At 44.2% G+C, this 27,390-nt stretch overlaps 1 protein-coding gene across 8 annotated transcripts in view; it reads left to right on the plus strand.

Moving 5' to 3' along the window:
• TSNARE1 (t-SNARE domain containing 1) overlaps positions 1 to 27,390 on the plus strand; it is a 456,292-nt gene that overhangs the window by 194,392 nt on the left and 234,510 nt on the right. For all 8 annotated transcript variants that reach the window (XM_084226302.1, XM_084226301.1, XM_084226304.1 and 5 more), the window contains 3 exons: positions 7,705 to 7,795; positions 19,632 to 19,706; positions 21,623 to 21,679. In XM_084226302.1, the coding sequence (XP_084082428.1) occupies positions 7,705 to 7,795; positions 19,632 to 19,706; positions 21,623 to 21,679 (223 nt within the window). The remainder of the gene's footprint in view (positions 1 to 7,704; positions 7,796 to 19,631; positions 19,707 to 21,622; positions 21,680 to 27,390) is intronic.

Below are 27,390 nucleotides of genomic sequence, written 5' to 3' on the forward strand. Positions count from 1 at the left end.
ACCAAATCATAGAATGTCTTGGGCTGGAAGCAACCCTAAAGATCATCGAGTCCCAACCCTGAAAAACCTGAAAAGGCAGCTCCAATCCAAACTTCAGCGAGGAGCTGCAGCAAATCACAGAAGGGAAGGCGTGCTAGCAGCTCTGTAGGTTGTGTGTCGCTCAGTGCTTTCCATGGTTGCTGCCGGCACCGCCGGCTCTGCCGCTGAGAATTGCTGCGGGAACGCATCCTCGCATCCCGGTGACCTCTCTGTGACAGATGTTGGGCTGCTGTCCCCTGGTTAATGCAGGAATGTGGAAGGCATGACAGAATTAGAGAGCCCAGGCAAAGCAATCAGAGCGGTCACAGCCTTGGTGCCGTTTATCTCGGGGCGCTAAAAGGATTTTCGGGGCAATTCTGGAAATTTGGGTGAATATTCAGAGCTCACGGAGGGCAGCTGAGGTCCTTGGGCTGGGAAGGGAGGGATCTGTTTGCTTTTTGCAGAAATCTGGTGCAGGAGGATGGTTTACCTCAGCACAAGCAAAGTTGCAAGAATAGGTAAAAAGAAATAAGTAGTTTATCAGCACCTGGAGGGGAAAAAAGAATATATATATATATATATATATATATATATATATATATATATAACTATCATGATCAGTAGGCATCAGGGTTCATCAAATGAAATTATGACAAATTAATTTCTGCCTCTCATAAGCTAAGAGGCTTACTGCATAATGAGGGAGAGGGAGGTGTAATATATCTCAAGTGCTAGCAAGGTGGTTACAAAGGATTCAAGGGGCTCTCCCATTAGGAAAGAAGGTTAGGAACTTTTAAAATTAAAACTTCCTTGGGAATAGTATGGGTGGGAGAAAGAAAAACAACGTGAGAGGTGACTAATGGCAGTGACATTGTTGAGCTGCTTCCCGTGGGGTCCTTTTTGAGAGCTGTCAGCAATGACTTGACAGATGGAGTCTGAGGCGGTGCTGAACTAATCTGTAGGTGATGCAGGGTTAAGGGGGTGTCTCATAAACTGTTTGGCAGATAATTTCATTGAAAAGCACAAATCTGAATTGCTGGTAGTGGTTAATGAGTAACTAGCTGCCTGCAGCTGGTCAGATCCTGCAGGGGAGCAAGCATTCTCCTTATTTCAGTAATAACTGCTTCTTTATTTATGATTATTTAATTTTAAGAAGCCATGATAGAAAAGGTATTTAAAAATAGGTATTGAAAAAGCCATGAAAAATTTTGCTAAGGTTTGCACTTCTCTGATGAAATTTGTGAGGGCTGCTGACAGAAATCCCTGCGTTTGAACAGCAGAACTGCAAACTGTGTTCCTCTCTAGAGATGGTATTTCACCCGTGTCAGGTGGGTGTGAAATACCTCCCCTCCTTTTCCCACACAGCCACAGACCATCCCCTAAGCTCCTGTAAGAAAAATAGTGCCACGTCTCCTAATACTTTCAAGTGACAGGTAAATTGGAAATCCATGATGCTTTTATTTTAGAATATTGTGTGGCTTGAAACCTGGAAGTAGCAGTCCATATTTCTCCTGACTTTTACTCTGCTGGATGATTTACACCTATGCAAAGGGGTTTGCTGACAGATCAGAATTAGAGCTCTTATTTTGCTCTGCTCTAAACTATTCCTCAACATGCACAATTAGCTCTTGAAGAAGAAAAAGTGGGGGGAAAAAATGGCTGAAAAAGTCAGTTTGGAGCCAGAATAAGTAGATTTAACTGTTCTTCCTTTGATGACTGTAACAACACTTTATACTTTATATATATACTTTAGGGCTTGGTGAAAATTAGTGCAGCAACTTAGGCCAGGTTGGATAGGGCCCTGAGGAACCTGATCTGATGGGTGTCATCCCTGCCCATGGCACAGAGTTTGATCTCTGAGGTTGCTTTCAACCCAAACCATCCTGTGAGACTGTGATTCCGTGATTCTAAAAAATATCCTTTCCTCCTAATTCGTCTTCCTGCTTTGTTTGCATCTGCAATAAATGCTTAGAGGTGAGACATGCCCCCTGCTTTCATGGTGCAGAAACAGAACCACGAGTCCTGGATAGGGAAGATGTGTGCTAATGCCTTTATGAACAGTTCCATGGGTGAGGGAATGGGTGTTGATGTCTTTGAAATGAGTCTTAATGTCTCTATTAACTTCAAGGATTGCTACAGAACCCAGACAGTGACTCCTGAAACAAATGGGTCTGCACAAGCCTGAGTTTCTGAACTTTGGGGTTAAATGCCAGGTTCCAGGGGGAATATGGGGGAGGAAGTTTGGGAAGGCTGCACCTTCCTGGTACTTCAGGCAATGGGGAAAGGAAGAGTGCAACGTGTGGGTGGGAGTTTGGGATGAAAGGAGGCTCCACCCTCCAAAATCCTGAGAGAGAGAAAACCCCACCGGCTGTGCCCTGGTGGACTCTCTCCCTTCATTCAAATAAATTTGCTGGACTCCTCTGTCACCTTTCCACAGCGTGATTTTCCAGACATTCTGGCATTTCTCTAATTCTGTAAAGTGCAGTGATCTAAGGCACATTTCTATCCTACAGATGAGTGTTTCATCTTCCTCATGATGGGAAGAGAGGAGGCAGACACTGATCTCACTGGTGACCAGTGACAGGACCCGAGGGAGTGGCTGGAGCTGTGTCAGGGGAGGCTTAGGTTGGACATCAGGAAAAGGTGCTTCCCCCAAAATTGAGCACTGAACAGGCTCCCCAAGGACTGGCCACAGCCCCAAGGCTGCCAGAGCTCAAGGAGCATTTGAACAATTGTCTCAGGATCAGATTGTTGGGATTGGCCTGTGCAGGGCCAGGGATTGGGCTGGGGTGACCCTCGTGGGTCCCTTCCAGCTCAGGATGGGCTCTGGTTCTGCTGCAGGATCATCCTGGCTATGTAGGATACACCGTAAGGCTGGGTCACCTCTCCAGGGAGGATTCTCTGCATCACATTGGAGGTGCTGTTGAAGGTTGGAGTGGGAGCTTCAAAGTTTGTTAGAGAAGCTCCCACTGAGTGGTGAGGTGCAGAGAGGATCCCTTTGCTTTCTCAACTCCTCAGGGAGGAGCCTGGGGGCAGCTGGATTCAGGCTTATCCCCGGACTTTGTCAACAGTCTAAGTTTTACAACTTTGTCCCTCAGATTTTAATGGTGGCAAATCAGATATATGTCTATGAAAATGGATTATTTCTTATGATAAATGATTAGAACAAAGTAACTCAATCAGATTTATTTACTACACAGCATAAAAGCTGAAAACGACTTACAGTATCAGATAGGATAGTGCACTAAATCAAAGCAATATTAAAGAAATCATGTTAAAGCTCCCAAAACAATTTTTAGAGATTGATGTAAGGCCAGTGACTGGAGGAAAATCTTTTTCACCCAGCCTCGAGGGATGTCCTTGGGGCACATCCTTTACCCAAAGGATGAATGTCCACACACACTCCAAAGAGGAATATGTTAGAAAAACCCACCTGTGAAAACTGGACTTCTGTAGTTTAGAGAGGCTGACTGCCAGTCATGTGCCTCCAGGTCGGCTTAGCTCATGTGCCAATCTCTGCCTCACTCTCTGGGTGTTGGTTTGAGGCTGGTGTGCCAGATGGGTTTTAATGCAATTCAACATCAAAACCCCCCTCTCAGCCCACCACTAATAGCTTGGAAAATCGGACATTGTTTGAGGGCTTTGACCACATTCCAGGGCAGAACTTCATGCTACAGGTGCCCCCCTCCCTCCACAAACCACAAAGAATCTCTGTTGGATTTTCTCTGTAGTTCAACACCTTTATTAGGTGGAGAAATGGGAATAGGATCCTTAGGATCCATTGCTGTCCCTGTGGGCAATGCATGAAGTTTTATCTACATGTATTTGAGGTTTGCTGGGGCCTATCAGTTCCCACAGCCACCAGTGCTCCACAGAATCCATCTGTATGATAGGAAGGAGATATCCTGTGGTGCCAATCTCCCTCTGCATATTTGATGCTCCCTTTTGCATCTCTGTCCTCAGCAGCAATGGAATAAATGTAAATGCAGCTGCTCAACCTACTTCTGCTTAAGCCACAGACCCTGCAGCTCAGTGCTCTGCTCAAATTCCTCTGATTTTTACCTCTTTTTGGATAAGAAAACTGCAGTAAATATTATAGCAGCTTGTGAAAAAGACAAGTTTTGAGTTATGCTGAGCTATCTGGTTTAATTCTTGCCAATCCTACCTGATCACTCTTGAGTGCAAAAACTCCATTGCTGTGCAGTTGCTCTGTGCTGAAAAAGGGGGATTCTGAATCTAATGATGTTCAAACCACTACAGCAAAGGTATCTTTGATCTGTTCCCAAAAAAACACATTATTACTCTTCCATTAGGGATCAGATGAAAATAAAATAAGCTGTATCTTGTTTTATGAGTGGAAATGGCATTTCCTGCTGGAGCTGGAAAACGAAGCTCTTTGGGATTATTGTAAGTATCGTCAGGCACGGTGAGGCAGAGAGAACTCCCTCCCTTGCTGGTGTTTGCTGTTGCACTTGGGGTCTGATTATTTTTCCACTGACTTGGCCATTCATCAAGTGTCTCAAAGAAGCAGCAGAGGCAGAAGTTCAGCTCCTTCCTGGTGTCCCTGCGGATGGAGGGGAGCAGCCGCCGCCGCATCTGCCTCTTGGCAGAGCTCCTTTTAAAACTGGATAAATAAATTAGAGAGATGATCGTTCAAAGAACAAACTGTGAGCAGCTGGGGATCAGGGATTCACTGGACCATGCTCCTCCAGCAGAGGAAACAGCAGCCACGGGGAGCTGGTAGGCAGCAGTTTGGCATCCCCTGGATTATTTAGTGCTTTGTCTTCGCAGCGTTTGTGCACGCAGAGATGCTCAGCAAGGGATGTTGCCCCTCCTAAGAGATGCCCTCCCTGGTGCTCACCCTGCCAGGGTTTGTTTGCAGAGCAGAGCTGTAGACAGGTAAATCTTTTACTGCATTTGTATTTTAGGTACTTGGCAGCTCCACAGATGGAGTATTAACTTGCTGTTGTGTGGAGGACTCTTTTGAGAAGGAAATTTTATTCATGAGAGACACCCCTTTAATTAACTTCCACACTTCCATGGGGAGCAGAATATAAAGACAGATAATAATACTAATAATGCTGTTAATACTAATAAGAAAAACAACAACAAAAGCAACAACAACATATCTTGTTACCATTACAAATGAAAATAAAATGCTGCAGGAAGCAGTGTTTCGAGACGGCTTTTTTTAAAATTAAGATCTTAATAGCATTTAATGTAAATTAAATATAATCATTGTCTGATTCCTGAGCGCATCTCTGAGACTGAAGAATAAGAAGTTAATTGTGCTGACAACATAGTGGGAAGTGCCAAAATCAAGCACCAGCATGTTGGTTAAAGTGCATTTTGAATTAAGACATGGAAGGCAGAACTTTTATTTTTTTGTACTCCTGCTCCCACTTATTTTTCCAGCAGAGTAAAGTTCGTGCCCAGCACGAATTTATTACGTAAGATACCTAACATAAAATTTACATTACAATGCAAATGAAGAAGGCTTTATTTAACTTTGGAGATTGGGAAGGATCAGATGCAAGAGCCTAACAAGCCATTTTACTTTGGGGATGGGGAATTAGCGGTATGTAAATCCCTGAGTTATTCTGTGGGCAGATAATTTAATGAGGTCTGCAAAATGGATGTCAACTCCAGCATCTTGCATTCCGTTAAGAGGAATTAGGTATGGAAATCTGAGATTTGAATCTGCTGCTTGTAGAATTTATGCATTTGGTGGCAAGATATACTTGATTAAGAGATTGGGGATCAGGCTGACTGTGCACTCCTCAATGTTAGCAATGTGACAGGATTCAATTCCCAGCTCCCTCTCTTGCCATGGCAGTGAGGAAAACCTGTCTGTGATTGATATGACCTCTTCCATCTCAAATTAAAAGTGATGCAATTGCTCAGCTGGTGTGGCGAGTCCTGGGATCATCACTAAATGAAGTGCATTTTGATAAATTAACAGTGAGGTTGTTTCTTAATTTAAATAAACAGAGGTAATAATTCGTTACTGGATCTGGTTTTGTCATTTTATGGGATTACTTCTCCTTCTTGCATGGTGCCAGAGGGGTCCATGCCTTCTGTGTGAGTGTTCAACCCTTGACACACGTCTGAATTCCTGTTCTGCAAGTAAGAGATCCTGTCTTCATGTGTACTAAGCTTTCACTTGTAGGTGCCTTGTATGAACTCAAGAAAAATTTTATTTACTGGGAGGATGGTGAGGCCCTGGCACAGGTTACCCGGAGAAGCTGTGGCTGCCCCATTCCTGGAATTGTCCAAAGCCAGGTTGGATGGGGCTTGGAGCAACCTGGGACAGTGAAAGGTGTCCCTGCCCATGGCAGGGGGGTGGTACTGGATGATCTTTAAGGTCCTTTCCATCCCAGGCCATCCTATGGTTCCATGATCCTGGACAGCTTTCCCAGCTGAGCTGTTTGCACAAAAACATTGAAGTGGGGAAAAAAACTGCTGAACTTTGGACGAAGACCTCAACAAGAGAGGTCTCAATGTTTTTGTAGTTAAGGTCGTGTTTGATAAAAGCTGTTTGGGGAGTGGCCCTAATCTTCAAAGGAGGTGCTGGAAGAGCTGACCTGGCTCTCTAAAGAAGTGCTCTCCATCTGAACTGACAGAAAAAAAGGAAGGAGCTGGAGAGACAAACCATGGGTCTTCTGGACTGAGGGACCATGAATAGACATTTTGACATTTTTTAATCAAAGAACCTCCATTCCCTTCAAATCTAGCCACTTAAAAAAATAAAAAAAAAGCTCTGACAAATTAGTCTTTTTGATACAACTGTGGCTCATGCTCATGTGTGTCCTCTAAGGGAGAAAAACATAATTTTTTTCAGGTCTTTTCCAGTTATTTTGTGAGGTTCTGAATGAAACCTCATGGAAAACCACTTCTTTCTGACTGAAAGGATATGAAGTGCTCTCTGGAGAAGCTTAGAAGCTGAGAGTGCTCTGTTGACCTTAGAAAGCTTGAGAACTACTGGACTGAGCTAATAAATACCTTTGGGAAGCATTTATGTCTCTTCCCATTCATTTGTATAGTCCCAAAGAGCAAGGCTAGCAGCCAGTGCTTATGAGGAATAATGGTGCTGGAATTTGGGGTGTAAAAGGGAGGGACCCCCATGACTGGAGGGTGGCTGGTTTGGCTCCGTTCCTGCCTCTTTCAGTGCTGGTGAAGCAGCTCTGCACCTTCACATCCCCAGTGCTTTCCTGGAGATGCTGTGTCATTAAGGAGTGGATGACCAGGGTAAGTAAATTTGTCCTGCTCAATTTCAGATTTCTCTCCTGAGAGCAATATTTTTCCTGGGCAAGCCATCAGGCAACTCCCCAGTCCTGTCTCCTTTTGCTGTACAACCCTTCTTTGAAAATTTGCAGTACCAGCCATCTGTGGTGGCCTTGTTCCCTGTCCACCCTCCTGTTTTCACCCCGTCACTTCCCTTTGAATGGTTCACAGGCATTGTCTTTGTGCTGACAGCAGGAAGAATATTTTGGGCAGCTCCTTCCCAGTAATTCCTTCTGGCTTCCATTGCTGGTCAAGACCCAGGACTCCTGCAGCCCTCCTGAGCCTCCATGTGCTGCTGTTGTTGTGTTGTCTCAATTGCTCTGCAGCTTGATAGATTTCTCCAAGTGTCTCATTATGCAATTAATTTCAATTGCAATTCCCATCATCTCTTCTCTTCTGCAGGCATGCCACCCAGCAGGAGACTAATAAAACCATCACGACTAGCACCAAAGCCATCAAGCAGCTGTCTGAGGTTGTCAGAGGCTCATCCAGGGTATGTGTCAGTCAAGATGCTGTTGGGGGAGAATGATGGGTTTTGTGGAAGGAGGAATAATGAAAATAAGAAGTGGCAGTGGGTGCTTTAAAGCTGTTAAGCTCTGTGTCTTGCTATAACTTCCTTTCCTCTCAAACAAGTGTAGTTTTCACTTATTAATGACCCAGGGGAAAACAGCTGCAGACACCAGTTCTTCTCCCAAAACTGGATCATGTAGAATTGGAAATCAAGAATTCAGCAACAAAGCCTTGACCAGTTCATATCTATCTCAGGGTCTCAGTTTGGGTGAAAATATTGCTGGAATCATCTGAGTGACATCACATGAGTTTGGCATAGGTTAAAGACTCAGTTGTGGGGTGCAGGTGAGTTTGGGAGTGTGTTAAGTGTCTGGAAAGGCCAAAGCTATGGAATATATCTGGATATGACACTGATTCAGTGCTGTGGCAGCTTTGGGGGATGGATAAATATAGGCTGTGGCCAGATCAGAGCAGGATTTTAAATCAGAATTTACTCCACTCTGAATTCCAGTTTATCCCAGAAAATCCCATCTGTTTTTGTGTGCAGACTGGGCTGTCATCTCTAGGTTCAACTCAGCATCAGTGTCACAGGGTAGGAATGATCCCCATCCCATTGTCCCCAGGGCAAAGAGTGGACAAACAGAAGGTTTTGGACCTTCCAACAATGATTTAAAACTCCAGAGGTTACTGCTGACTTGGCTCACGATATGCATCGTGGGCAAGAACACAAGCAAACACTGGGTATTGGTATAATATTCCAATATTACCGGATAGCACGTGTCTGGGCTTGTCCGGCCCTCGCTGCTCGGCCAAAGGCAGCTGCTGTGGTTTTCCGCCACAGAGATCCCTCTGGCTAGTTAGGGGTTGCAGCTAGACACTGAGAAGTCCAGGCTGGTAGAAACTCAGGTTTACCTCGGTGATAGTCCTTAGGCTAGGTGAAGAACGAAAGGAGTGGATTCTACCGCAGGGTTTAATCCAGAGCTTTATTCCAGGATCATAGATGTCTGAATATGGTAACAGCTACAGTAGAATGAAGACCGCATGGTGCCCAGGTCCTTTTAAGCTCAGGAAGAGGGGGAGGGGAGAGGATAGGTGAGCTACCAACCAGGTGGGAGAGGGCGAGTCTCAGGGGACAATGACACTTGGACAGGCCAATGGCCCAGGGCTGAGGGGCATCTTTGAACTTCTACCAATCACACGACGCTCTTACTGGACTGTTAAGTTTGATGGACATCACTTAGGAAGAGAAAGGGGGAGGGGAACAGGAAAGCTATACCTGGGAAAGGACTGGGAGTTTGAAACAGGAGATTGCAACACACTGCAACATCTCCCCCTAGTTTTGTTTAAAAAGAAGAGGACTGGGTTTGTGGGGCAGAGTGGTTGCCAAACCATGGTTGGTAAATCGGTTCTTCTACAGGAGGGTCAGTGTTTTCTACTGAGGCTTCTATGCTATTTACTGGAGCACTAAGGGCTTCTAAATGGTAAACTTCAGGAGGGGGAGATGAGCTTGAAATGAACTGGAGAACCATGCGTTTGATTAGTCCAAAAACAATGCTAACAACTACAACAACAATAATTAATATAAACAGTACAAAAACCACAGTTTTCAGAATAGATCCCAACCAGCCCGAGAGTCTCCAGCCTCTGAACAGTCTACTCAGCCAGTCGTCAGTTTCTCTCTTGATGTCGCTCAGAGACCTTCAAATTCTTCACAGCGATGGTTGTGCAGAAGGAGCAGGTAGTCTATGGCTGCTAGAGGCTGTTGCTGTGGAGAGACACATGTGATCTTGTCCAAGGGCTTTGGCCAAGGTGGTCTATACGTTTGCTTTGGGCTGAGGGACTATCCAGGAGATCACTGGAGAAATGATTGCAAGTAGGACAAGGAGTAGGCTCAGTCTCATGGCGTCTTGAGACTGCACACGAACAGAGGGACCTAGACTGGTAAAAGGGAACTTAAGACAAACATATATTACAAATTATTCCAGATGGGAGGCTTAAATGGAATTTCCTCCAGAGAATGCACACGGCGTTTCCTTCTCCAGGCAGCATTAGCAACCTGGGGCACTTCTGAAGATTTCTCTGAGACTTTGGGAACATAGGGCCTTACCCATTTGGAAGGAACCCATTTTAAACCAGAGGGGGTGGACACACAGGCATATCCACGTCCCCATGTAACCAATTTGTAAGGTCCCACCGTTTTCCAAGTCTCAGGGTCCTTTACTAAGACCGGGGGCTTTTCTTTCATCAGCATATGACTGCTCCCCCCAAAGTGGCGTAGGATGGGTGGATTCAGGCTGTCAAAAGAACAGTTCAGAAAATTGATTGTGAACAGCGCCCTAGATAACCGGATGTGGGGAAGTTCTACTTTTAGAATCTGCTGTTGCTGGTCTAGGACTCTTTTAATATCACGGTGAGTCCTTTCTACTATGGCTTGGCCTGTAGGGGAGTAGGGGATGCCAGTTTTGTGCTCTACTCCCCATTGCTGCAGGAAGCTCCCGAATTCCTTGGATTTGTAGGCGGGCCCATTATCAGTTTTCAACTCCTTGGGGATGCCCAAGAAAGAAAAAGCTTGTAACAGGTGCTTAATGGCATCAATAGATGATTCTCCTGTGTGGGCAGAAGCATAGACCGCTCCAGAAAATGCATCTACACTAACATGAACGTATTTCTGCCGCCCAAATGACTGTATGTGTGTAACATCTGTTTGCCACAGTTCACAGCTGTTCAATCCCCTTGGGTTTGCTCCTGTACTCACTGTAGGGAGTGCATGTTGTTGGCAATTTGGGCATGTGTGCACAATCGCTTTGGCCTGTTCTCGAGTGATGTGAAACTGGCGAACCAGGCCAGGTGCATTTTGGTGGAAGAGCTGGTGGCTGATTTTTGCCTGTTCAAAAACATTTGGGAGAGTGGGCATCACTGCAGGTGCAGCAAGAGCATCTGCTCTTCTGTTGCCTTCAGCAATAAACCCGGGCAAGTTAGTGTGTGACCTGACGTGCATCACATAAAATGGTTGCTCTCTGTGAGTGACTAGCTTTACAAGTTTTGAGAGCAATTCGAAAAGTGCGATGTTAGACACCTCTTGCAGTATTGCTTGATCTGCTCTGGATACTACTCCTGCCACGTATGCAGAATCTGTAATCAGGTTGAATGGTTCTGAGAATTTTTCAAAAGCCCTAACAACTGCAGCCAATTCTGCAACTTGAGGTGAACCTTCCACCTCAGCAATGTCCGTCTCCCACTGCTGGGTTTGAGGATCCTTCCAAGTCATAACAGACTTGTGGGACCTCCCGGACGCATCTGTAAAGACAGTCAGAGCCTTTTTTAAAGGTCTCCTACTTAAAGCACTCTTCAATTTCAGCGTGAATTGAACATCTTGTTCAAACATTTTGTGGGCAGGCCGCTGGACAGAGATTTGTCCTGAGTAGGAATCTAGAGCAAACTGCAACACTTCATTTTCTTGCAACAATTGTTCGAAAATTTTCATAGTATTTTGTCCTGATTTAAACTCAACTGGAATGTGAATGCACTCAAAGTCACATCCTGCTAGCGCCCTGATCCGGGTCCTTGCTTTCCGGATCAGTTCTGCTACTAGCTCTTGGGGCTTTGTCATTCTCTTGGACCTTTTGTGACTGAGGAAAACCCATTCTATGATCAAGAGAGGGTCCCTCTGGTCCTGGTCCTTTTTAGGTGTATTGTTTGGCTTACGTGTTTGTTTTTCATCCCATTGGAAAATGATTCCATGGAGATGTGGCAACTTACCTAGGATGATAAATTTGAATGGCAGGTCAGGCCGACATCGGTGGGCCTGTCTTGTGGACATTGCAATCTGAACCTTTTCTAGAGCTTTCTGTGCCTCTGGGGTAATAGACCTAGGAGCACCCGGATCCTCTCCCCCTTTCAAAAAATTGAAAAGAGGGTCAAGGTCTTCATTAGTCAGACCTAGCCATGGCCTTACCCAATTTAAGGACCCACACAACTTGTGGGCATCCGCAAGGGTTTTTATGTTCGGGTTGATTTCTAGTTTTTGAGGAACAATGGTCCTATTTCCAATTTCTAAGCCCAAATATTTCTAAGGTGGCATCTTTTGAATTTTCTTTTCCTGGAGCTCGAACCCTGCAACAATCAATGCATCGATCGTTAGGTCAAGCGCATGTGTAAGTAAATCATCATTGGGGGCACACACAAGGATATCATCCATATAATGATAGATGATGGCCTTTACTGCGGCTGCACGCACTGGGGACAACAGGGAAGAGACATACCGCTGGCAGATCGCTGGCGAGACTTTTAGGCCCTGAGGCAGAACTTTCCAATGATACCTTTTCATAGGGGCTTCCATGTTGATTGAGGGGACCGAAAATGCAAAACGAGGCGCGTCGTCGGCATGTAAAGGGATTTGAAAGAAACAATCTTTTATATCAATAACAGCTAATTTCCAATCCTGTGGAAGCATTGTTGGAGATGGCATACCAGGTTGGGGAGAGCCCATATCTTCAATAACATTATTAATTTGTCGGAGGTCGTGGAGGAGCCGCCATCTCTTTTTGTCAGCCTTCTGAATGACAAACACTGGAGAGTTCCACGGGGACGTGGTCTCCACAATATGACCCTTTTTCAATTGCTCTTCCACTAGCTCCTCGAGCGCCTTTATTTTTTGTTTACTGAGCGGCCATTGTTTTACCTGAACTGGTTTGTCTGTTTTCCACTTCAGTTTTTGGGCGCAGCGCTGTTGTTCAATGACCGCTATACAAAAATCCTGTGGAGAGTCTGGAATATCAATTGTGACACCCCACTGGGCCATTAAATCTCTCCCCAACAATGGTTCTGAATAATTTAAAACAAATGGACGGATATTTGCCAATTGTCCGTTTGGTCCTTCAACTTGGATGACGCTTTTGGATTGTCTTGCCAATTGCATGCCTCCTACACCCTGAACATGACCAGCCACGTTTTGCAAAGGCCAATGTGCTGGCCATTCTTGTATTGGAATCACTGTGCAGTCTGCACCAGTGTCTACAAGCATCTCGATGCGTTTTGACTCCCCACCCCCACTGACATTACACCAGACTTTCGGTTTGTCCTTCCCAATAACTTGGACCCGGGCGACTGTGGGCCCTTGTTTCCCGGTGCCTTCAGGCAAGCATGGCACAGGGATAGCTTGGGCAATAATTTGACCTTTGAGAAGGAACAGGGGTGGGTGGAAACAGTGCAGCCCGAGAACGAATTGCTCAGAATCTGAAGTTGTCACTCCTGGAGCAATTTCGATCTCACGTGGTGTGTGTTTGGTGTCCCCAATGACGAGATACTTACAAGGAATATTGTGCAAAGTACCCTTCTGTTCTGGATGGACAGAGACAAAATGCCAGTCAGTGTCTTCCAGGTGGAGTGATTCTGTCAGTTGCAACCTGTAAGGCTCATTGACAGAAGATGCGGTTAACACAGGTTCACTTAAATTATAACAAAGGTCATTTTCTTTCACTTGCAACAATGGACTAGCAGACATGGTCTTTGAAGCATCTGCTTCACGTACAGAAATATTAACATTACCGCGCACTTGGTTTCTTTTGCTTCCCTTATTCCCTTGGCCTGCTCTTTTTGTGTCAGCACGCCTGACAGGCTGGCGCTCTCCCTTCAGTTTTTTTGTTGTTGTTGACCCCCTGGGAGTGCTTGTAGTTCTCCCCCGTTGCTATTTATAAACTCATCAAATTGCCTTTTCAGGGGGCACTGGCTACTCCAGTGCCCAAGGTTATTGCAAAGCAAGCATGGCTTTGTGGGGTCAACCACTGCTGGTCTTTGCTGCTGCCCAGGGTACTGCTGTGCTGAGGGAATGGGTGCAGGGCTGGCAACGGCGACACGCTGAGGGAATCTTGGCAGCAGCTTTGGTCTGGTGTCTTCAGCAACACTCATCAGAGGCACTTTCCTGTTACAGACTAGAAGCATATCTTTTAGTGTAGGGGGGGGTTCTAGGGGAAGACTCAAAATTGCCGCTCGACACTGTTCATTTGCATTTGTAAATGCCATTTCCTCTAAAACCTCTTCCTTTGCATTCTCTTTTTTAACTTGTATTTCAATAGCTCTAGTTAACCGCTCTACAAATGTCAAAAAAGGCTCTGATGGTAGTTGCTTGATCTTACTATAAGGCTCTAAAGGCCCCTCAGGTTGGAGGGAAAAGAATGCTTTTTCAGCTGCATCTTTGACTTTCTCAAGTGTTTCTACATGGATTGCAGCAGCTTGGGTTGAGGGTGAAGACCACTGGCCTTCACCAGAGAGATGCTCAATGGTAATTGGTATGCCATTGGTATCTCTTGCTGTGTTTGGATCAGCCTGCAAGCTTGGGAGAGCCTCTTTTAGCAGTTGTTTCCATGCTAATTCCCATAATTTGAATTCTGTGGAAGTCATGAGACATGAGAAAAGCTGTTTTAAATCATGTGGGACTACCACAGTTCTACTTAGTTCAGAATTTAAAAGGCCACGGAAGTATGGGCTGTGAGGCCCATACTCTTTGTGTGCTTTGCACACTTCTTTAATCAATTGCCGTCCAAAAGAACTCCAATTAGCAGTTGGGGCTGCTCCCCCTTGTGCTGCAGGCTGATACGTAACAGGAGCAAATGACAAAGTGGGACCCTGCATTGGGTCAGCAGCTTCTTGCCTTGTATCACTTGAATCGGAAGCATTGGGAACACCGATACAGCTGGGGGGGGAAGCAGTGGGCGTGCCCCCACCGTGGGAACCCGGGGAGGGGGCGGGGACGCAATGGGCACAGGGGGCGGGGACAGGGAGCTGGCAGGGGGCGGGGACACCGTGGGAACAGGGGGCGGGGACACCTGGTGACATCATGTCAGCAGACACCCTTTGGGAGGGGTAGAGGGGCGGAGCTGAGGGTACAGCAGGTAAGGGGGGGGGAGGGAAGGTGTCACGAGGGGCAGGAGGGGAGGGGGATGGGGAAGGAATTTTGGGATGTTTAAGAGGATCTTGGGAAGAAGGAGACCAGGTATGGCATTGTGCCACGTGGCATCCTCCATCTTGTGGAGCCCCTAGGGACTGGGGGCTAGATTGGGGATCACTGCTCTCCGAAAAGCTAACACGTGCTCTGGGTTTCAGAGCAGGGGACACAGGGGTTTGGGAAAGGTTCCACGCAGTCTGGCCAGGACTTTGTGGAACTTGGAACTCTGGCATTTTAAAGTGCTCAGGGAGTCGACTTCCCAAAGCTTGAGCAGAATGTGCTCTTTTTAAAATACCAAGTTTTGGGGTGCAGGGTTTAGAACTGGGGGGGGAAGAGACAGGGAGAGCAGAGGTACATTGCTTGTTATTTGGCTTTTTCTCTAATTCCCTTTGTTTGAGCAAGGCTGTTCGAACTTGTAAACTCCAGAACACGAATTTAGCAGAGGAAGTATCTCCTGATTGTCCCAGACTTATCAATTCGTTTCCAACTTTATCCCAAAATTGAATATTGTAGACTTCTTCAGGGGAAATTTGTGGGAAGTGTAGAAAAAGCCATCTTACAAACTGTTTCAATTTTCCTTTAGAGAACTTTACATTTCCACATACTAGAATTCCAACAATATGATAATACACTCCTTTATGTGTTGTACTTAATTTAGTGCCCATGTTGGATGTTAAAAGCACAATACAAAATCCCGCCGACCAAAAACTAAGCTAAATCAGCTACCGATTCTTACAAAAACCACGGTTACGAAGCAATACCGAGCAGACCTTAGCTTTAGGCAATGCAGCTGCTTACACCGCTTTTAAAAATGCCGCGGGCAGCAGCACAGAATTGGAACCCGCCCCTCTGCAGCAAGGGAGAGACAAAGCCTCTCCTGCCGGCTCCACGTGGTGAAACCGAAACCCGGGCGGCGCCGCGCCGCGTGTAGAGAGCCGAGAAAGCACCCCCCGCACGCCGCGCTGCGAAAGCGAGCACCCCCACCGAGAGAGAGAGCAGCCCCCCCGCGCCACGTGTAGAGAGCCCCCCGTACCGAGAGAGAGAACTCTCCGCCGAGCCACGTGTAGAGCAGCCCCCCCGCCGAGAGAGAGCCGAGCACGCTGCTTTGCTAAGCTGGGGGAGGGGCAGGGAGTGTTCTCCCGCTCCTCCACCGGCACCCGCGAATTTATAAAAGTAGCAAAAGCACACTACAGAGAGCTAAGTCTAACAAAGTAATTGCTATCGGCCCGCAGTGCTGCGCAGCGTATAAGGCAAAGGGAAAAAGAAACAGAACTCACGGCAGAGACTGTTCGTATAAGGCAAAGGGAAAAAGAAACAGAACTCACGGCAGAGACTGTTTTTCGAGCTTCTACCCCTCCCAGGAGCAGAAATACTCACCGAAATCGAAGCTGTAGCTGGCAAAGTCGGGCAGGGTGTTTTCACCGGAATAGGACCCCACGGGCGAGGGGCTCCCCTATTCTCCTCTGGAAAATTTGCTCACCAGAAAGGAGCTGCACTTTCTAGAGGCACCGAGCATTCCACGAAACTTCTTGTGGGATCAGTCCCAAGTCTCTCTGGAGAGCTATGCAGCCAAAGCTCTTCCAGTGGATGCTGAGCTGCCTAAGAGCTTTTCCGAGGTTCTGAGGTTCTTCTGGGGGTGCAGACTCGATCTGCCCCACGTTGGGCGCCAAATATTGGTATAATATTCCAATATTACCGGATAGCACGTGTCTGGGCTTGTCCGGCCCTCGCTGCTCGGCCAAAGGCAGCTGCTGTGGTTTTCCGCCACAGAGATCCCTCTGGCTAGTTAGGGGTTGCAGCTAGACACTGAGAAGTCCAGGCTGGTAGAAACTCAGGTTTACCTCGGTGATAGTCCTTAGGCTAGGTGAAGAACGAAAGGAGTGGATTCTACCGCAGGGTTTAATCCAGAGCTTTATTCCAGGATCATAGATGTCTGAATATGGTAACAGCTACAGTAGAATGAAGACCGCATGGTGCCCAGGTCCTTTTAAGCTCAGGAAGAGGGGGAGGGGAGAGGATAGGTGAGCTACCAACCAGGTGGGAGAGGGCGAGTCTCAGGGGACAATGACACTTGGACAGGCCAATGGCCCAGGGCTGAGGGGCATCTTTGAACTTCTACCAATCACACGACGCTCTTACTGGACTGTTAAGTTTGATGGACATCACTTAGGAAGAGAAAGGGGGAGGGGAACAGGAAAGCTATACCTGGGAAAGGACTGGGAGTTTGAAACAGGAGATTGCAACACACTGCAACAACTGGGGACCAGATTCCAGCTAGTGTGAGTGTTAAAAGAGAATTTTCACCCACATAACATTCAGCATCTGAAATGAAAATAAGGACAGTTCTACTTGATTTCTGTTACACTCTTGCTTCAAGCATCCATATGGTTTCTAAGTTAGGAGCTTTCCAGGGTCCACGTTTTATTCTCACTCACTACCTGCCATTTTCCAAAGTCCTGTATTACTTCAACTCTGTTCTCACTGCCTTTCCACCTAGAAATAAGACTGCTCTAAACACACAACTCATCTCTGACCAAGTGGTTTTTACAGCCTGGATTTATGGCACTTGCCAGCAGGCAGTTGAGATAAGGATTTAAAACTGAGGCCACCTTGGTAACCTGTGAAGGACCATGTGCGATTCAGCCTGCCTAAAAAAAAATCAATGGGTGATGGTCTACTCCAGAGGATGGGGAGGGAAGCCTGGAATGACTGTTTCCACATGTAGACATCAAGATTAATACAAGAATAATTTTTAACATATTGCTTTGAATAGCGATGGATGGCAAGGACTGGTTTTGTTTTTTTTTTTTTCTTTCTTGTTTTCTTGCATAATTACATCTGAGCTTGATGAAACAGAAGATGCTGCCTTGGAGATATGGGGATCTGGGCTTTTTTTTTCTTTTTTTCCTTTTTTGTGCTGATCTCCAGGCTCTATTTTGTGACATAAATTGGGTCCAAAGGGGAATCAGGCAAGGTCACATTAAACTCAATTACAGTGCCACACAAGAATGTCATTATTTGGCGTTGAAGCCCATGGGGACTCTCAGGAGAAGAGGTTTTACTGTCATGGGGAGAAAAAGGCAAAGTCGAAGGGAAAGTATTTAAGACCTAAGGAAATAGACACAGAAATAATTTCAGTAATATGAGGAATAAACTTGCTCCTATCTATTACATTGTATAATAACTTTTTTCTGCTCACTGGTCAATTAATTTAACCTTTTTTTTTTTTTAAATTCTTCTTTTTAACAGTAGAGTTTTCATAATTAAACCTACAAATTTTGATAGAAAGCTTGCAGCCACAATCCCTTACACAGAAGAAATTGTTCTGGTGGATATTGGCTGCTGGTCAGTAAGTCCCTCATGGGAATCTGAGTAGCACTGCAAACTCTCCTCCCATAAAATTACTCACAGCATGAAAAGCCTTACAGAGCTTTATAGTTAGTCCTCACCAATCCATTTTTCTGTCGACTGCTTTGCATGCACAAACAGGAAAAAAAAAAGGCTTTTTTCTCCCCCCTTTCTTCCTTATTTTCCACCAGTAACACACTGCCAATGAGATGCAATATGGGACTTTCTCTGGCTTCCCATAAATCTCCAAGTGCTGCTGGAGATATTGGAGTCAGGATGCCCAGCTGAGCAAATTGACAGTGTTGCAGGAGCAAAGATGCTGCTCTAAGTGGATCAGTGTGCCACAAGGCAGGAGACTGATGGAAAATGGCTCTTTCAGGGCTTCATTCCAAACTAACCTCAAAGGATGTAAATAGAGAGGCAGAGCTGGAATTCCATTTTTTGGTAGGGTGAGTGCTGGAGCATAAGATCTGCTCTCCAGGGTGACAATCTTATCTTATTTTGCATGTGGAACAAACATAAGGTTGATGGACCTTTATCTGTAGAATGGGAATAATGACACTTGCCCTGCTCTAAAAATGGTTTTAAATCTTTAGATGAAGAAGTGGGATATTTTTCTGTGTGTGAAAAAACTACCATTAAAATGAAAATGTTTATCCCATCCTTTATAAAATCTACTTTTCTAATCCCAAGCAGTTTTCTGAAACAGCTGAAATGGCTGGAAAGTGAACATTTCTGCTCAGTAGCTTTAGTGTAGACTGGGTTTTGCTTTCCACTTGTTTTTTAAGGTGACATCCCACGTCCTTGCAGCATTTCCCTCTGTAAAATCTGGCCATGTGAGCTCCTGCATATGTGAAATCTGAAATCCAGGGTACAGAACAGCTCCAGGAGAGCTGTTTGGGTTTGGTCATTCCCTCTGAGAGCAGAGATTTCATCAGGCTGTGCTCTTCCTTCCAAGAACAGGGGTTCTAGCACTAGGGGTTTTTTTAAATACTAGGGGATTTTTTCAAACATAGATTAAAACCTTGCTGGAGCAAGCTCCAGGCATAAAGGCAGTGACATTTGGGTTCATGTTTTGGAAAACATGAAGATAAGCTGGTTTCTCACAGTCAGACCACGGAGAGAAGATGTTGTGGCTGTTTGACTTTTCAAGTCCAGTAAATTTCCCAAATGAGGTGATCAACTCTATCATGATTCATCATCTGGGAAAATAACTTTTTATAGAAAGATTCCTTCAGGTATTTTCTCCAGTGCTATTTGAATATCCAAAGTGGCTTTTTGTTGTTGTTGTTGTTGTTTTTTTTAATTTAACCTGGCCTGAAAGACCAAAGCCTCACATTTCCTAAAATAAAATCCTGTTGCATCCTGCCTGCCCTGGTCTGACTGATTCTTTTAGGATACCGTTGGTGCCCACCTTATTTATTTGGTGTTTCCCACCAGGACAATTTCCCATGGTCACAGACGGAGCCTACTACAGGATTTATCTCTGACAGACCTGCTAATGAGCCTTCTTTTTTCCCCAATACAGCAAGAAAGGCTTCAGCTGGACAGGCTGAAGAACCAACTCTCAGATGCCATCCAGAGATACGGAGCTGTGCAGAAAGTGAGTGTCCCTCCTGCTTCCACTGCCCCATCTGGGAATCTGGGAATGTGTTGAGTGTAATTCCCCAGAGCCTGGAGCATCTCCACAGGGCTGCTAATGAATGGTTTCCTCCCTCTTTTCTTTCTTGGTCAGTCAAGCAATCATAGTGTCATAGAATTAAGGCTGGAAAAAACTTTTAAGATCATGAAATCCAACCATCAACCCAGCAGCACCTGAACCATGTCCTTGAGGGCCATATCCACAAATTTCCTGAACACTTACAGGGATGGTGACTCCACCACTTCCCTGGGCAGCCTGTTCCAGTGCTTGACAAGCTTTTCTCTGCAAAAATGTTCCCAAATAGCCTCAACCTCCCCTGGGGCAGCTTGAGGCCATTTCCTCTTGTGCTGTCCCTTGTTCCCTGGGAACATTGACCCTCACCTGGTTACACCTTTTCCCCAGGCTGAGCCCCCCCAGCTCCCTCAGCTGCCCCTCCTCAGATCTGTGCTCCAGTCCCTTCCCCAGCTCCATTCTCTCCTCTGGACACACTCCAGCCCCTCAATGCCCTTCTCCTTGTGGGTGGCCCAAAACTGACCCCAGGATTTGAGGGGTGGCCTCCCCAGTGCTCAGTTCAGGGGGAAGTATTTCCCCTGGCCTAGCCATGACATTATTTTGGTGTGTCTCCACTCTCAGGTAGAGGGGATTGCACAGTTCCCCTTTTCTGCTTGCAGCGTGGATAATTCAAATGTTACCCCACCCTCTGGCTCTGCTTTGCTGTTTGGCTGTGCCAGAAAGTTTGCAGGCACATCTTGTGGTTGGGATCTGTTGGAATGTTATGGAACATTTTTCCAGCAGGGATCTGTCACCAAGATCAAGCTGTTTAATAAAACAAACAAAACCTGAACTCCACTTCCTTCATTTGCTTCTTGCTCACCCTCCTTACCCTGGGGAAGCTCTGCTGATGAGCAGATTTGCTTTGCTTTTAAACACTGCAGTAATGACTTGAATTTAGCATCCCCAAACTGCCTCCCTCCCTGGCAGTGCACAGGAGATATATCTGGATTAATGAAAATACAACCTGGCCAAACTCTGGTGGCTTTGGTACATCATTGTAATGAGTCTGACGCATGCCTGCAACAATGGGAAGGATATATTGTAATTATAGAGGTGTAATGAAATTTGGCTGGCAACATGCACTTAATAATGTGTCTCTATTAGAAACACTCTGGACTGATTGATTTCCCAGCACTTGCTGCCTGTGCCTTAAAAATTAAATAAATGAATAGGTGTACATAAAATTGCAGTTCAACAGCGTGTCTGTTGTGTAATAGAATTGCATCATCTCTAGTGCTGCCTCATATTTTAAATTATTTACCTGTTCTATTCAAGAAACTGAGTGTGGGGTCTTTAAATAAAATTATTTTATGTGTTAAATGAGAAGTTGGAATTATTTGGGTAAAGAGCTCCACCCCCATACACACACACATCTTTTTAATGCTTTTTTTCCCCCTAATGTTCATGAGTACAATAATGTACATCTGAACTGTACAGGATTGGATTTCTTTTATTTTAAAAACTGTCATCAATTCAGGAGTGCCAAAATTAACCACTGCAGTTTGTGAATGCCCGGCTGCCTCAGGAAAACAATCTGAGTGATAAATTGCTACTTATCCACGTCCTGGCTGTCATTCCCTAAATGCCTGTTTCAGTTTTGATAACCTTGTCATTCTGGAAGCTTTGAAGACTTTTAATGCCTGCAAGACTGAAGTTTCCAATGCTTTTATACCGCCTTGTTTTTTTCCAAAGAGTAGGAGCTTTCTCTATGTCCTTTTCTTTAGAAAGTAGAAGAAAATAGCTTCATATGACTCTTTCCCTAAATATTTGGACTCTTCTCAGTCATTTTCTCTCTGATTTTTTTTTTCTTTTCCTTTTAACAGAAAATAGCAGAGAAATCCAAATCTTTGCTTCCTACTGGGCAGAGAAGCACCAAACAGGTAAGTTCACGTGTGTCTCTGTGTTTGGAAGTAAGTACAGTGCTAAAATAAGAGCTGTTTTCTGACCCCACTAATGATGCTGAAGAGCTTGGAGCTCCTCCACTGCCTGCATTGAAGGCAGTGAGGTGATTTTCCAATAGAGATGTGTGGTGTCTTTGGAGGGGGAAAATAACAGGACTCAGGAAGAAAGACTTATGTAAGACCTGTTTAATTATTCTCTGCTTTTCTGTCCTCGTGGGGCTGTTTTTCCATTCTTGGGGGGAGTTTTGTCTGCTATGAAATATATCAAAAAGGAGTCCTACACCCCCTTTTCCTGGAAGCTGGGCTTGTAGGTGTGGTGAAATCACATTCCAAGGACAATTTTGTAGAAGAAATTAAGAAGAGTTTTTTATCAAACCTGTCCCCAGTTTTAAGAGGGATTATGTATTCTGCTTTCTTTGGCTACACTGCACTGTGGTTAACTACTATATACATATGCAAATTGAGCCTTTTTCTTCTTTTTTAGCCCATATTAGGAAATTTTTCAATGAATAAATACTACATAGAATCAGAGTGTATATACATTTATTCTGATTTGTTTATACATATTCCTATATACCCTGATTATCCATATATGATGCAACTAATCAGTTTCATATGTACATGTATGTGAATATATATAAAAATATAATTAGATGCATGTGTGCCAGTGAACATATGCAAATTATTAAGACTATACAGATATTTTAGTGTAAGTGTATATGTATATATACAGAAAAATGTGTAGCCCTTCATAAATAGTAATGCAAAATACTATAGATTTATTATCTGTATGTGTATGTTTAAGAAATCTCCACAGATTTCCAAGAGAGTTTTGATACCAGGAGATCCTTTGGCTGAAGTAAGGGTTCAACAGAGATTAGTTTGGCCTCTTAAATCTTACATGCCAAAAAACCTGTAGGCATTTTCAGCTGAAAGTGTGCCACCAAAACCCAGAACTCTGTCTAATTTCAGTGATTATTTCTGATATTTTTATACTTTTTATCATTTAAGGGACAGTCAGCAGGTTTTCTGCTTTCCTAATGAGTTTTCTCTCCCTACTTTGTGCCACCTGGTTTCCTACAACTTCCTTAATGCATGTAAGAAATAGTTGTACTTTGTAACTTTGAATTTTTGATTCTCTGTAAAAAAGAGTGAAATGGTGCCACTGAAAACCCCATCATTAGTGCAGATCAATGGACCAAAGCTTTAATATTCACAAGTTTCAAGCAATTACAACTCTGCCTTAGACCTTGTTGCTTAGGTGTCAGTGAAATGAAAGAAAGGTGCCAAAGGGCTGATGAATTCCTTTATCCAGAGTGAGGATTCCCACTGCTACCTGTGGAGAGATTGTGCACAGATGTTTCTTTTCAGCTCTGTGCTTATAAAAATTAACAGTCTGGTTTTGTCCACCAGCTGGTGGTCTGTGTTGAGCAGGGGCATAAATAACACATCTTGTAACTGTGGTCAAATCCTACATACATTAAATATTTATTGGGTCATTTTGTGCAAATTAACTTTGATTTGTTTTCACGCCATCTGTATTGCATCACTTCTTGGGCTTTTAACCAATTTTGTTTGACTGTTGTTGGTGGAGTGGGTTGCAGGGAAGGGAACAGCTCTGTTCTTGCCTGGACTACCATGTCTGGAACTACCATGGCCATGGATGTTCCACAGGATGTGGGACACTGCTGGCCATTAACCAGTGCAAACAGAATGAAAAATGCTAATTACTGCCAGTTGTTGGCACTGGGAGCAAGCCTGGATGAAACCAGCTTTTTTGGTGTGTTGAAATTGCTTGATGACTCCAAAACCAACTTTCTTTGGGAGCAAACAGAATTTTAGTATGGGGGAAAAAATAGGATGCCAGACAAAAAAATACTTAAATCTTTATGTAAGTAATGGTGGGGTTGGAGCAAAAGGAGGCTGGAGGAAGAATGGGACAGAGACACCGCCCTTTGCCTTGAACCAGGTAGGAATCCAAGCACTGGGAGATCGTAGCAGGGTCAGTTTGGTGGGGGTCAGGCAGAATCAGCAGAAATTGGGTTAAAGTGGATCAGCTCAGGTTGTTTCTCCTTGTGGCTGTTGCTTGCTGGTGAAGTGGTTTTGGTGCATTATGAAAAAGGAGGTTGTAGCATGTCCTGGCTGAGAGGGTTCTGACTCAGAAAAAGGCTTGATCACACCCAAGAGCAAATCTTTTTCATGCAGTGACATTTGCCTGGGCTGGGGACACACAAACCTTCATGCAAAAAAGGGATAAAAATTAATTAACATCTGCTTCAGATGTGTATTGTGCTTCCTTTTACTTTTGCAGCTTCACACATCTTCTCTTCTTCCTCCCTCAAGTACAGAAAGGAGAAAAATTAAAGGTATAAAACCTGCTGAAGGCAATGTGGTGGTGTGGATAGTTTTAACTTATTATTATTATTTTTTCAGCAGCAGATTGGCCAGGACATACAAATTTATGGTTCCCACAGGAACTGTAACCTGACCACTATGCGAATATATTAAGGCATTAAAGTTAACACCCTATAGAGTAATGCAAAATACTACATATGTTCAGGAGAGCTGATTTATGGGCCTTGTGAAGCTGCACAGTGACTTGGTGCAGATCCAGCCTTGATTCAAACACTGCTTGCCTGCAGGGCTTTGTTCTCTTTTATTTATACTTTAATTTATTACAGAAAGTTGTAAGAGGTCTGAAGAATACTCGTTTTTCTGGGTGCCTGTCCCTATAGTTTTCTCCCACTGGTGAGTGGGAAAGGTGAGATGTTGGATAACACGAGCCCTAATAATTTCCCTTTAGGGAATAATTGATTCCCTAGACCCATGTAACAGGTAAAACTTGCCATGGCAAGCCTTGGGAAAATTAGTTTCCTGCCCATTGTGGTTTGTCGTAAGTACTCTTTAATTGAGTTTATTTGTTTATAAAGGCAAAATAGAGGCATTGATCCAAAACTCCTTGAAGCCTGAAGTTATATAAATTCTTAATCAAATATATGTTTGTAGGAATGTGTTTATGTATAGACAAATCAATGGAGTTCTATAGGTGCATATATTGAAAGACACAAATTTTTACTACACTAAATGATGATTGTTGAACGTGCCTTGTGGCAACAATTAATAAAAAAAAGGTAAAAAAAGCCCTTTCCCTTGAATCTGTGAAAGTAATTTTACTGGCCAAAATGAGAGTTCAACAGGCTCATTTAGGGGAATTTTGAAAGCTAGTTTCCAGTTTATGGGAATTGCTGGTGCAGCCTACAGCGGAGATTTGGGGATTCTGGTTATTTTTGGGACAGATGGGCTTCTAATCCCACTTCTCACCCTGAAGAGATGCTCCAAGGTGCAAACTCCTCCTCCCAGGCAGAGTCCAGTGTAGGAGTGGGAGTATTTCAGGTGTCCCCTGGAGCCTGGGACAGTGGAAGGAGAGGCTGGACGGGTGACCAGACATGTCCTCTAGGGTAAAATCCATCCCACAGTGCAACAACTGGATATAATATGATAATCTAATAACACAGAATTGATTATCCATAGTATTAAAATAATTAATGGCAAACTGTGGAAAATCCACAGCAGAGCAAATAATGTCTCTGAGCGGAGGAGATGAAAAGAATCCTCATTATTAAATTTTTAAAAATATAATTATTGTGCATCCAACATCATCTGCTTCTGATAGAATCTGGTTTTGTGCCCATGGTTGAGCAAGTTCAAGTGATGGGGCTTGGAGCAACTTGGGGTAGTGGAAGGTGTCCCTGCCCATGGCAGGGGGCTGGACAGGATGGTCCCTTCCAACCCAAACCATTCTGTGATTCTCTGCAATTCTCTCTTCTCCACTAATGGAGAGGAAAGTGGGTTTTTCTCACCCTGCAGACTTTGTGGGTGGTTCCCCCAAGGGAGTGGGAGGAGGGGAAGCACAGCTCTGTGTTAGCTGGGGAATGAGTTTTTATCTATAACCACATCAAAAATCTGAACAGGCTTTTTTTTTTTTTTTTTTTGAGGAAACTTTCCTAGCAATATTTAGAAATTAAAATTACAGTAATTGTCATGGTGTAATGGCATCCCTCTTCATTTCCTGCTGCTCACGGAGAGAGGAAAGGATAATTACTGCTTTGGAACATGGCAGTTGCCAAAAAGATGCCTTTGTTTCTTATTCTATGGGCCTATTTGACCCATCTCTCAAAGGTCAGTAAATTATATTTCTTAGGAGTACAAAGATGGGTAATAAATGTCTATTTGCATATACCAGCTTTTTTTTTTTTTTTTTTTTTCCTCCTGACTGCATTGGTTTATTCTGTCTTTAAATGGACTTCCTTCCCACAGGAAGCATCATTTCTCTCTTTCTTCCTGTGTTTATGAAGTTGTTCTTTTTATGTGATTAGAGTGAAATTCTCATTTTGGGGGCAGCAAAATCCAGTCCTTGGCGTTATGGAAGAATAACTTTTTTTGGCAGTAATGTCTGCATAAGCTGCATATATCTGTGTGAGTGTGTAATGACTTTGGTTATTTGGGCTTCTATTTTTACCAGGCCCTTGTCATGGTAGGTGTTGTGTAAGCACAGCTACAAGACTGTGCCACCTTGAGGAGCTCACAGGCTAAGCCAACACCAACATCTTATTTTGAACAATAATTAATGATGAGTTTTTAAAGCAATAGATGCTCCTGATGCTCCTCATGTTTGAAACCAGCTTCCGCATTTGTGAGAGGACATGGGTGTATTTCCCTGAAATGCAAAATCTCATTTCTCACAATTGAAATACAGCTTTTGCCCCGACAAATGGAGCTTTTTATTTACACATTTGTCTTATTGACTCTACCATCTTATCTCAGAACTCATCCCAGTTCCTAATGTTCCAGTCTGGCTGCTGTATCTCAGGAAACCAAGCCTTAGCTTTGGTGATAATTTATCCTGCATGTGTGGTAGTAATTGCTGTGTCTTTTCAAGGTCGTTTGGGATGCAGCTACTTCTGTAAAAAGTGTTATTTCAATAATGTCAACTTTGTTTTAAATGACTGTGCATCCTTTAAAAGCCATATTGTAATCAACCCACTTCCCTGTTCCTAGGGTTGTCAATATGGAGCATTTAAATCACACAGTTATTTTTTTCTTGACTTTGCTCAAGTGTGGGCTTTTGTTTGGTTTTAAAGGGTTTGGTTTTTTTTTAAGGCAGTCATTAAAGCAATTTTCTTAAGAAAATTTAAATATTTTCTTTTCTTTTTCTGCCTCTTTGGGGGTAGAGAAATAGATTCTCATAAAGGGATTTAATAAGTGGATGGAAATAGACTCACACATAATCTTTTAATTTGTTCCCTGTATTTTCAAGGGAGGTGGAATCTATTCTGAATGTCCCAAAGTATTCTTGCTCTGCTTCCAGTGTGTCTGGGAAGGGAAGGTCTTTTCTTCTCATCATGCCTACGATCTTGAAAAAAATTTCCAGTGGGCTGTATAGGCACAGAACTTCTCTAAGTATCCATTAAACTCCCCTTTTGTTAGGGAGGTAGCATTTTTGAACTGTAAAACTTAAAATGAAGATCCTGCACCAGAGCCCTTGGGAAAATATTTGGGTTCTGGATGCTGGTGGTGGCAGGTTTTATGGGACACCAGGAATGCTCTGGGCTTCAGTAAAAAAACATCTAAAAACCACCCCAAATGCTACTATAGCTGAAACTGAAGGAATTGTCAAAAGCTGGAGGTAT

This window comes from Fringilla coelebs (genome assembly GCF_963513975.1).
Source record: "Fringilla coelebs genome assembly, chromosome: 1".
Taxonomy (NCBI): domain Eukaryota; kingdom Metazoa; phylum Chordata; class Aves; order Passeriformes; family Fringillidae; genus Fringilla; species Fringilla coelebs.